At 47.4% G+C, this 12,433-nt stretch overlaps 1 protein-coding gene and 1 pseudogene across 1 annotated transcript; both read right to left on the bottom strand.

The window, feature by feature from the left end:
• Positions 1 to 873: 873 nt before the first annotated feature.
• Positions 874 to 1,826, bottom strand: LOC115651638 (olfactory receptor 11L1-like). The gene has a single exon (XM_030562732.1). The coding sequence runs from the start codon at positions 1,824 to 1,826 to the stop codon at positions 882 to 884; it is 945 nt and encodes a 314-aa protein (XP_030418592.1). The 3' UTR covers positions 874 to 881.
• Positions 1,827 to 10,109: 8,283 nt separating this feature from the next.
• Positions 10,110 to 11,047, bottom strand: LOC115651292 (annotated as a pseudogene).
• Positions 11,048 to 12,433: the final 1,386 nt, after the last annotated feature.

The following is a 12,433-nucleotide window of genomic DNA, read 5'->3' as shown; positions in this document are numbered from 1 at the left end:
AGGACACAGTTCAGGGAGTAGAAGGTCCCCAGAACAAATTTCCTTACTAACTAACTAAAACCTAGTGCACTCACGAACTCCATGAATGAACTTCAGGTTTGAAGATGACACTGGACGATTCCAGGGGCTGTGGTCTGCTGTCAGGGATCCTCCCCAAGCAGGAATCAGGCTGTGTTGGTCCCAGGATCTCCCCTCATCACAAAAGGGGTGCAAGGCTCAAGGTGTAGGTTATACAACTACCCTAACATCCAAACTGTAGCCTCCTAGCCCAGCCTCCAGTCACACACTCAGCAGGCAGCTTCCCTGGACTAGCAGCGCTGACCATGTGGTGACTAGTCTCACCTAGGGAGCTGGAGGTGAACCCAGCCTGGCTAGGGAAATTTCTCAGCAAACATAACAATTGGGAATCATCCGTGGGGAAGAAAAACCCAGATGAGGGATCTGCTGTCAGGTCCCTAGAGGCCAGTTCTCAGGGGGAACCCTGCAGCAGGCCTGGGACTCACCAGCTCCCCACACAGCCAGTCCTGCTCTGGCCCCTGGCTGGCTCCAGCCTCTCCAAAAAGCTTCTCTCCTTTTCTGAACTCCCTGGGAGGAGCATCTCACTCTCTATTGGTTGCCGGGCGGACTCTGAGTTTGCCTTTGCTCCTCCCTGAGCTGCCAGTAGACAGAGCTCCAGGAATCTACATCATCTCCTTGGGGGTGACAGTAGCTTTTTGGGGGTCACGCTCAATGATCTAATGATCCCTCCTGGCCTTAAGCTATATGAAAGATGTCTGGAAATGAGTCCCAGCTGGCGAGTCAGCTCCATGAAGATCATTCCTCTCTGCGGATACACAGCCAGCTTGGCCACTTCAGATCCCATTGATAGGGTGCGATGAGGTTTAGGTCAGGACAGTAAAAGCAGCTTTCACTCTCCTCAGGGCCTTCCCTAGCGCTCTCTTGAAGTCCCTGTTCCTCAGGGTATAGATGACAGGGTTCAACAGCGGGATGATAATGGCATAGAAGACTGACACCACCTTGTCCATGTCAGAGGCCCGGCCAGATCCAGGATGAATGTACATGAATATGACTGTGCCGTAGAAGATGATGACGACAGTGAGGTGGCTGGCACATGTGGAGAATGCTTTGTGTCTCCCCGTGGCTGACGGGATACGGCAGATGGTGAAGACAATCAGGGTGTAGGAGGTGAGGGTCAGGAGGAAGGAGCTGAGCACCACCACCGCCGAGACCAGGAAGACCAAGATGTTGGCCAGATGGGTATCACCGGTTGACAGTCTCAGCAGGGGCCCTGTGTCACAGAAGAAGTGGTTGATTTGGTTGGTGCCACAGAAGGGCAGCTGTGAGATGAAGGCTGTGGGAAGGAAGGGGGTAAGGAAGCCACTCACCCAGGAGGCGAGGGCCAGACGGGCACAGGCTCGGCCATTCATGAGCACCGGGTATCGCAGCGGGTGGCAGATGGCCAGGTACCGGTCATAAGCCATCGTAGCCAGGAGGAAGAACTCTGTGGAGCCGAAGAAGAAGAAGAAGTACATCTGGGCAATGCAGGTGCGGAAGGAGATGGCACGATGGCCGTGCTGGAGATCTCCCAGCAGCCGGGGCACTGTGACCGAGGTGTAGCACATCTCCAGCAGGGAGAAGTTTTTGAGAAAGAAGTACATGGGGGTGCGCAGGCCAGCCTCCAGCTGGGAGAGGGCGATGATCACCGCATTGCCAAGCAGCGTGACGAGGTAGATGGCCAGGAAGATGGCAAAGGAGAGGAGCCAAAGCTGGCGCAGGAGAGGAAAGCCCAGCAGGATGAACTCGGTGACAGACGTTCGGTTCTCCATGCTCGTATAGGCCAAGGGTGTTACCTTCAGAGGAACAGCAGCTGTGAGAGAAGGAGGAGGAATGGGACGGGGGCTAAGGGCAAGAGGCAAGCAGAGAGAGAATTCAGGGGACAGCAGGCACAGAGATCAGAGAAGGGCTGGTGCCTCTCTCTGTGTCTCTGCTATGACCAAACCGAGGGCTATATTCTCTCCCTTGCAGGATACAAGATGCTCCTAGTATCTTATTTGCATCCTGCAAGGGGATAAGAGAGATCTCTGGTGTTTTCTATTCAGTTTTGAGCACCTTGATACCATAAGATACCGGTGAAGTGGAGGGCCCTGGAGACAAAGATATGGGCAGAGCAAGGTGAAATGTTTTCAGAGGAATAGTTTATTCGATGAAATATGCAGTTTTGAATCTACCAAAACTATTCACGAATTCAGGTTGAATTTCAGCAAAAAGTTTTAGCCAGAAAAAAAAAAGATTGTTTTTAAAAAGTTGAAACATTTAGTTTTGACATTTTTGAAACAAAACATTCTGGCTTTTCATGTCAAAAAGGCATTTTGTTTCACATATTTAGCTACATTTATTTTTATTTTATTTTTTCAAAAAAACCCACAACCCCCTCCCCCACAAACCCACCTGCAAATGGTACAAAACAAAAGATCATGAAAAAAAAATTCCAGGTTGACCTGAAACCATTTCTTTTTTCATTTCAACCATCAATCTGAAAAAGTAATTATTAGCTCCATTGTAGTTATGAGGAAATATTAGCAGAGTTAAGCATGAAGAGAGGGCTTAGTAAAGGGCTGAATTGAGAATATGATAGAATCATTGAGCCAGATCCTGAGCTGGGGTAAATTGGTGCAACTATTACCTCCAGTGGCGCTGCAGCCAATTGACACCAGCTGGGGACATAGTCAACAGACACATCCAGGATGGTGAGGAGTTGTTTAGGATGCTCCAAGGATGATACATACCTAGGGATGTTGGGCTGAATCTGATCAAAGGAAAACGTAGGCAGAAGATCAGGGACATTTCCTGATATCCTGGTCAACCAGCCTGTGTAACAGAAGTCCTGGGAGTCACACCTCTTGAATCATTTAAAAATAACTGCACAGTTCACTGCAGGGAGCAAACTAAGGGTATGTCACTGCAGTTGGATGCCTGGGGCTGGCCCATGCCAGCTGACTCTGGTTTATGGGGCTCAGGTTAATGGGGCTGTGTAGCCAGGTGAACACCCCCACTCCAGCCCTGAAGGGGTTGGATAAGCCCTGCAGAAGGCTGGGGCTGCAGAAGGGAGAAAACCCTGGTCTGATTGGGGAAATAGCCGCAGCTGGGCCATGCCCCAATCAGGCCCCAGCTGGCCTGTATAAAGAGGCTGGGAGCCAGGCACCTCTCTCTGTTTGGAGAGGAAGGTGGAGGCAGGGTACCTGAGTATAGCAGGGCTGGGGAAAGACAGGGGAGCTGGGGAGCTCCAGCCTGGAAAGCCACTGGCTGCAGCCTAGCAGAAGGCCAATGGGTACTGGGGCTGCAGGGGCCAGCTCATGGGTAGGCAGAGGCAGCAGGTCCAAACCCTCCTTGCTAGTGATGAGTGGCTTATACTGCAGTCTGCCCCAGAAATGGGGGCTGATTGGTGACTGTCAGTAGCCCATGACTGAGGCAAGGCAGGGATAGAGGGTTGGGGTTTCCCCTGGTAGGGAGACCCTGAGATTGTGGGGGTATTGCCAGGGGGCAGTGACCAAAGACAAAGGGCACTGGGTCCTGGGAGGGACACAGGGGGCAAAGCAGCAGCAGGACCCTGGCCTGCAGAGGATGCTCGAAGAGCTAATTCCCTGAGACAACCAGCAGGAGATGCTGCAGGGGTGAGTCCCACACTGCTACAGGCTGTTTCACTGCAGTGTAGAGGTGCAAGCTCAAGGACCCTATGAGATTGGAAGGTCCCAGAGCTTGGGCTGCAGCCTGAGTCCATATGTCTGCACCACCATGAAACAACCCCTTAACCTGAGAGCCTGACTCAGCAGGCATAGGCCAGCCTGCCCCAGGTGTCATAAAATATCAGGGTTGGAAGGGACCTCAGGAGGTCATCTAGTTCAATCCCCAGCTCAAAGCAGGACCAATCCCCAAACAGATTTTTACCCCAGATCCCTAAATGGCCCCCTCAAAGATTGAGCTCACAACCCTGGGTTTAGCAGGCCAATACCCCAAACCACTGAGCTATCCCTCCTCACCAACTGCAGCGTAGACATACCCTATGAACTGGAGGGGACCTACTGATTTTTTTTTTCATCCCTAGTTTCTATGATGAGCAAATGGTACCACAGGAGAAAACGCATCTTGGTAACTAAGAGCAATAATCAGAAAATTTCAGGGGAAATGTTTTCCCAAGTCCTAGAGAAAGACAAGGTACTCATACATCTGAGTCCCCAGGACAGCATCCTGTATTGGGTTGGAGGATTGATGAAAGATGTATATGAGAGCTGCTTACGTTCCTAGCTTCTTCTGCGGTCTCTGCAATCAGTGGAGTGATAAACTCAAGGGATTCAAACTATTTAGCATAACAAAAAGAAGGATAAGGGATGACTTGATTACAGTCTATAGGTATCTCCCAGGGAATAAACATTTGATAATGATCTCTTCAGTTTAGCAGACAAAGCAAATGTCCAATGGCTAGAAATTGAAGCTAGACAAATTCAGACTGACAACAAGGCATAATTTTTTAACAATGAGAGTAATTAATCATTGGAACAATTTACCAAGGGTTGTTGTGGATTCTCCATCACTGGCAATTTATAAATCAAGATTGGATATTTTTCTAGATAATATACTCTAGTTCAAAGAGGAATTATTCTGGGGAAGTTCTATTGCCTGTGTTGTACAGGAGGTTGGACTGGAGGATCATAATGGATCCTTCTGGCCTTAGAATCTATTAATATTGAGATACTAGAACTTCCCTATTGTTCAACAGTGACTAAGGCCAATCCTGTGAGATGCTGAGCATTCTCAAAACCTCCAGCAGAGAGTTGAAGGCACTCAGCACCACATAGCTACCTACATGGATCTGGGAGGGAGAATCCCAGGTTGCAGAGGGAAGAGTTTGGAGGAGACATCAGAGAATTAGTCTGTGTGCACATGGCTGGAATGCTATCTGTAGTTGCAGCATTTCTGTAAATAATTCTCTTAATAAATGGCTAGATTAATTTTAATAACATTGTCTTCTCATGTTGTTACTCAACACCAACTAACCAATATGCTGGTACAAAAAGAATAATCAAAGTTTAGGTTTGCTTAAAGAGGAGAGGAATGAGATGGGCACATGACATGGGATATATAATAATGAATGATCTAGAGAAGGTTGCTCAGGCATTTCTGTTCACTTCCTCTCACAATAGCCCCAATGAAGTGAATGGTGTATATGTGATGCTGAAACTTGGAGATTTATTAAGACCTTACTGTCTAAACTCCAGAAGTTTCCATAAACAGCTGTCTTAGAAAAAAACCTCAATATCAGATGGGCAGAAATTATCACAAACCAAGAATTATGGAGAAGGACAAAACAGAAACTGATAGCTCAGGAAATTATGGAAGGAAAATGGAGATGGCTAAGACATACATGGAGGAAAGACCCAAATAACATAACAAGGCAGGCATTAGACTGGAGCCCCCAGGGCAAGAGGCGAACAGGTAGACCAAGGATAACATGGACATGCACAATGAAGCAGAACTGAAAGCTACCAAAATGACATGGGAGGAAGCTAAGACTGCAGTAGGAGACTGGCAAAGATGGAAGGATGTTGTGAGAGCCATGAGCGAGAGAGAGAGGAGTGAATGGGAGTGCATTAATTTACATCATCTGAGAATTTCATGTGAGAATTTTAAACACTGGGTCAGGCTTTTCAAAACTTCTTAGCCCTAACAGCTCCAACTGATCTCAGCAGGACTTAGGGCCAGTTTTCCAATGGTATTTAGGCTACTAAAGATGCACTTGAGTGCCTAGCAGGATTTTCAAAGCTGCCTAAGCAGGTTGGGCACCAAATTTTCACTCTTGGCTCTTACACAGAAAAAATTGCAAATAAATGTCTCATGTGGATCAAAAGTTCGGGTGGGAAGGGGGGGCAGGTGAGAAGAAGATTGCAATGGAGTTCCAAACTCAGCATTAACTATAGAATCACTGCTGCACTGCCATAATTCATGAACAAAGCTCCATGCCTAATTGCAAGACCATCACTCTTACATGGAGATGCAACCACTGCAAACATAGACAGTTCATACTATACCTGCCAAGCTTCCCCCTGTCCACTAAGAAAGGGATCACTCCAAAATCGTGTTCTTCAGCAGGTCACGTTCTTCTGGAGGGAGGAAAGATACCTGCTGATGTCTGGTTTTGCTAGAACCAGCAGCCAGGTGCTTCAAGGGGGAATATTTAGTGGGGTCCTCGGACCTGATCGAGCTGCTGGATGGGCATCCCCACACCCACGAACAGAACCGAGGGACCCTCGTGGGGTCCCATCTGCAGCCGCCGCACCAGATGAACCAAAGGAGACAGCAACTGTTGCACTAAAGTTTCTGTTAGAAGCTGCTCTGCCTTTAACTCCATCCAGGGACCTTGGAGACCCTTTTTTGCTGCTTGTGTGACAGAGCCCCAAAACAATTATCTTCTTGTTGAGTAATTTGAAGGTAGCGCTTACTCTGCCATATCAAGTGATTATTTTAAAGGCTGGGCATGGTGGCTTCAGGATCAGTGCAATGTGGGGAGATGAGGAATAAAGTTACTTTCCTTTCCAAAATATTTTCATCCCTTAAAATATTTATTCCCTCAGTAAAAGCATCCTGGAAACTGACAGCTGTCTCCAAAAACTCTCTATTCAGCCACTGAAATGTTTCCATGGATTTTCTTCTCCCAATTCCCTCCTATTGAACCTTTGATGGTTCAGCAGCTGGACCTGGCATTATCCTGGATTATACCCATTGCACCTTCAGTGGCTTCCCTGGGTCAAGGCAGAAATCAGCATTCATTTTAGGGTTTCATCTTGCTGCCCCTCGCTGCAGAGTCTGTGCACCATCCATGTAAAATTAACAGTAACAGCAAAGTCCCTGGTAGACTTCATGGAGTCTCTTGCACTTCTTCCTTGTTAGGATTAATAACTCTGCCTGGAATAGGATTTGTGCTTTTGACTATGTCATGGGGAAGATCTCAGGATTAATTGTACTTGAATACTAGCTACTTGTATGGCCTCATCACCTCTGCATCTGAGCACTTCATGATCTTTCATGTATTTTCCCTCACAACACACCTGTCAGGTAGGGCAGTGCTGTTATTCCCATTGTACAGATGGGGAAGTGAGGCACACAAAGCCCAGATCCTCAAAGGTATTAAGACATCTATTTCAATAGGAGTTAGGCACCTAAATACCTTTGATAATCTGGACCTATGTAACTTGCCCAAGGTGCACACAGGAAATCAGTGAATTGAACCTTGGTCTTCCACATCCAGTGCTAGGATCCCAATGGACCATCCTGCTGGCTCTCATCTTAGACTTCTACTGGCCCATCTTTCGTCTTCTCTGTAGAATTAAGGGGTGCATCCAAGTGCTTTGTAACTAGCTAAGGCAACCTACCATGTGTCATTGTGTCCTGGAGGAGAAGTATACGTGAAACTTCCAGGCCCAAGTCCTGTGTAGCACTGAGCTTTCTAAGTGGCCCCCCAAAAAATCCATAATAGAGAAGAGTTCATTGTAAATGGAAAGAATTACAAATTATATCAGCCACATATCTTTCTTTAATTCTATTGGAAGAGCGGATGACAAGCTCTCTGCTAGGTTAGCACCTCTGTCCAGAGAATATAAACACCAGGATGGAGGTGAGGACTTTGGAGAAAGAGGGGCAGGTACCCAGCACTTCTCTCTAGGTTCTGTTGGGAATGAACAATTGGAAGCCATTCAGTCTACTTATACTATATCACACAGGCAGGGTAACAGTAGCTGGTGGAGCATTGCTTTCTAAAGTCACAGAGAGCTTCAGAGAAGGGTCTCTAGGATGACCAAGGCCTATTTTACTGAAGAGGAGATTAAAAGAGTTTGATTTGTTTAGCCTAGCAAAACCAAGACTGAGGAAGGGAGCTGACTGACAGGAAAGTGGTTTTAGACAAAGCAAAAACAAATTTATTAACTAGAAAAGATAGACTTTAAGTGATTATAAGGGATATCAAACAGATCAAAGCAGATTACCTAGCAAATAAACAAAAATGCAAACTAAGCTTAATATACTAAAGAAATTGGATATTAATAGCAGATCCTCACCCTAAATGATGATACAAGCAGGATGCAAAATCTTAAGGGCCAGCTGCACTTGCTTACAGCTTGGAATGCCCAGATGTTCCATTTACAGGCCAAAAATCCCTTTAGGTTGGGTCCAGCATTTCTCCCAGTTCAGTCTTTGTTCCTCAGGTGTTTTCAGGAGTCTCTTTGGGTGAGGAGTCAGTGAAGAACCAAAATGATGTCACTCCCTGCCTTAAATAGCTTTTGCGTATGGCAGGAACTCTTTGTTTTAAAGCTTGGTTCCCATGCCAGGAAGTGGAAAAACACTGACATCCCAAGATGGAGTCCAGCACCAGGTGACCTGGTTACATGTCCCTGAAGTGTGACAGCAGCCATTACTTGGAGGCTATCTGTAGCATCCTTAGGAAGGCTCTCCCACCTTGGGAGCCTGGTTACATGTCCCTGAAGTGTGACAGCAGCCATTACTTGGAGGCTATCTGTAGCATCCTTAGGAAGGCTCCCAAGGTGGGAGATAAGCTTCTCCTAAGGCCTATTATTTCTTCCTAATGACTCATTAACTTGAATGGGCCCTTCCCAGCCAGCCATCTAGACTGAGAGCATTTTGCCTAGTGGGTATTACCCAGAAGTAACTACATGTGAGATACAGATACAGAGTAATTATTAATAACTTCAGATACAGAAATGATACATGCATACAAATAGGATAATCATATTCAGCAAATCATAGCTTTTCCAATGACACCTCACATGACTCATCTTGCATAAAATACATCATAATTATGATATAATCATATTATACTAATATTATTATGAAGAAAATAGGGTGCAGTGTCATGAAGGGCTAACTAGGGTGCGGAGGAGGATTACAGTCAGTGATTTCCAAGTCAACAAAAGCCAGCCAAGAGTCCACAAGAATTCAGGACAGTGTCACCAGCTCTTGAGATATTATTATGTATCTTGCAATATCTCATGTTTTTTCTTCAAGCCCCAGCTCTTGGACTCACAAGACTGGCTAAGACTCACAGCTTCCATTCAATATAAAAATGCCAGTTTCTACCACTGGTGGTGACAGAAGAAAACTTACAAATGCAAAGCCAGAGAACTTTGCAGGCTCGGTAACCAGCAGGTGAAGAAGAATCCCAAATTTATGCTTTTTTAAAATCTCAAGACTTTTCAGCTGCTCTCTGGATTGAGGTGGAGGGGCAACTCATAATTTCTGAACATGCGGGATTGGCAACACTGTTAGAACAACTTTGTTTCTGTTCATCAAAGCATCACACTGCTCATACTCACTCTACTGTTCTCCAACATAAGTACTTTCCTATTAGTAACAGTATGATTGAGCAATTAGTGATAGCACCCATTTGCAAAAAGGCCCTTTAATAGTGTAGAATAGCATAACAAGAAACAATGGCTGGAAGTTAAAGCTAGAGAGATTCATGCTGAATATACAGCACACAGGGAGGTTGATTAACCATTGAAACAAATTCCCAGTGTAATTGGTGGATTCTCCATCTCTTGGAATCCTCTAATCAAGCCTTTCTGGAAGATTTGTATTAGCCAATTACAAGTTGTTGGGCTCAATACAAGGGTAACTGGGTGAAATTTAATGGCCTGTGTGACTAAAGGATCTAATTTTCCCTTCTGGCCTTAAACTTTACCAATCTCTGAAACCTATGACAGAATAGTCCAGAGTCATCGCTTACGACAAGCTTGTATTAATGGTCTTCACATCTATGAATCTGTGAAATCTAAGAACATCAAACAGTGGTGCTCAGTCTGGCCAGGAGACTGCTCCTCACAGAAGGGCCAAACTGAAGTCATTTTGTATTTCCCTGAACACAAAATAGGCTGAAGATTTTTTTTCCCTTTAATATGTTAAGTCACATTTGCTGTTTAGCAAATGCCTTCTGCGCCCAAACTGTAGTGGTTAGCAGCTCCTCCTTATGAGACCAAATGACTGTATGTGGGGCTGTGCGTTCCCTTCCCCCCAGTAATTCCCACCACCTTTTTCTATCGAGGTCATTAAGGAAATATCTTCCCACAGATCTTCCTTCTCAGAGAGTCCTTTACCTCCCTGTTCCTCAGGCTGTAGATCAAGGGGTTCAGCATGGGGATGACAATGGTGTAGAACACTGAGATGACCTTGCCCTGGTCCATTGAGTCCCCCGCTCTGGGCTTGATGTACATGAAGAAGGCCGTGCCATAAAAGAGAGATATGACCATGAAGTGGGAGGCACAGGTGGAGAGGGCCATTCAGCGGCCCTCTGCTGAGCTCATCCTCCCAATGGTGACCAGGATGTAGCCGTAGGATATCAGAATGATGGTCAAGGTGGTCATGGTTGCCAGGGCAGAGAAGATGTAGAGAATTATGTTAGCTGTGGTGGTGTCACTGCAGACAAGCTGCAGCAGAGGGGTGATGTCACAGAAATAGTCATTGATGTGTTTGGGGCCACAGAAGGGCAGCCGGAAGACATTGCTGGTCTGCACGGCTGAGTTGGCTATGCTGAGGGTGTAGGCCACAGCCACCAGCCGTATGCATATCCCCCTGGACATGAGAGTGTGGTAGAGAAGGGGGTGGCAGATGGCCACAAACCGGTCATAGGCCATGGTGGCCAGGAGCAGGCACTCGGCTGTGCCATGAAGTATCAAGAAAGCCATCTGTGCCATGCAGCCAGTGTAGGAGATGGACTTGTCAATGGCGTGGAAATCGGCCAGCAGCGGGGGGTGACCACGGAGGAGTAGCAGACGTCGACAAAGGAGAGCGTGCTGAGGAAGAAGTACATGGGGGTGTGGAGGTGGGAGTCAGCGTGGATCAAGGCCATCATGCCCAGGTTTCCCATCAGTGTCACGGTGTAAATCAGCAGGAAGGACCCGAAGAGCAGCCCCTGCAGGTCCGTATGGTTTGTGAGGCCAAGCAGGATGAAATGGGTCACAGCGGTGCCATTGCCTCCAGCAGCCATTGCCTTGGGGTGGTTCACCTGCCGAGGGGAGTGGACATTAGACACCTTTCAGTGAGACACAGTACATGGTTAGTGCTGGAGTCCCAGTCCCCATGCCCACAGAACAAGCACGACACGGGCAGTGGGAGGTGTGTTGATCACCTCACCACTCATTCTCAGACACACCCTGCCAATGTGCCTTCAGCTTGAGGTAAGAGGCAAGAGTCGGTTCAGTCTCTGGCCCAAACCATGCTTGGCCTGCCAATCACCGTTGCTAGCAGGAAAGCCAGCTGGAGTCAGTTCTGATTGAGACTGTCGAGGGGAGAACACTTGGCAAACTAGCGACTGGCCTCCCCTCACCCTCCCGCAATCTCATTCCATAGTTTCATAGAGTTTATGGCCAGAAGGGCCCATTGTGATCATATAGTCTGACCTCCTGTATAACACAAGCCATTAACTTTCATTCAGCCACCCTCATATTAAGCTCAAAGACTTTAGTTAGATCAAAGCATTTCAGTCCTCAGGAGACTAAAATATTATGTGCCACAGGCAGAGGACAGGCAAGACCAAGATACCAGCAGTGCCTGAAGCCCCTGAAATGGCAGAGCGTTGATCCGGTGAGGTATGCCCAGATGATCCCAGCACGTGTAACCCACACCTGAAAGAAAAACAAACCCAACTTCCCTGCTAATCTGACCTGGGAGAAAATTCCTTCCTGACCCCAAATGTGGAGATTAGTTTGACCTTGAGCGTGCAAGCAAGATACATCAGCCAGGTGCCTGAGAAAGACAATGCTCTGTACCACTTCATCGGTCCACCCTGTCTGGTCTCCCCTCTTCAGCGGTGGACGTTCTCTGCCGCTCCAGAGGAAGGCAGGGAAAACCTGGAGCCCTCAACAGCTGTCAAACTCAATGGCGGGACAATGCAGCCCATTCAGCCTCCAGGCGGAGCACAAAGCTTGGCAAATCACAGACTCAGCCCCAGGGCCGGCTTCAGCGTTTTTGCCGCTCCAAGCAGTGACCAGAAAAACAACAACCCGCGATCTGTGGCTTTTCAGCAGCAGCTCTGCTGCCACCGCTTCATTCTTCAGCAGCAATTTGGCGGCAGGCCCTTCCCTCCGAGAGGGACTGAGGCACCCGCTGCCAAAGTGCCGCCAAAGAGCCGGATGGGCCACTCCTTTCCATTGGCAGCCCCAAGCACCTGCTCACTGCGCTGGTGCCTGGAGCTGGCCTTGCTCAGCCCCATGTTCCAGAAACCCCGGCTAAGCCAGACAGAGTCTTCAGAGGATGGTGTTTTAAGTTTGGTCAGGACAAAAGTGAGGCTGAAGCTACTGAAAATGAAAGACAAACTAATGAGGCACAAAGGTCTGACCTTAAAGCTACTAACATCAAAAAGAATCTCTCAACT

Source organism: Gopherus evgoodei, chromosome 4 (genome assembly GCF_007399415.2).
Source record: "Gopherus evgoodei ecotype Sinaloan lineage chromosome 4, rGopEvg1_v1.p, whole genome shotgun sequence".
NCBI lineage: Eukaryota > Metazoa > Chordata > Testudines > Testudinidae > Gopherus > Gopherus evgoodei.
Note: the sequence above shows the minus strand (reverse complement) of the source record. Positions and strands in the feature narration are given on the sequence as shown.

Coding starts and splice junctions, on each gene's coding strand:
- LOC115651638 (XM_030562732.1), bottom strand. CDS start 1,826: ATGGAGAACCGAACGTCTGTCACCGAGTTCATCCTGCTGGGCTTTCCT.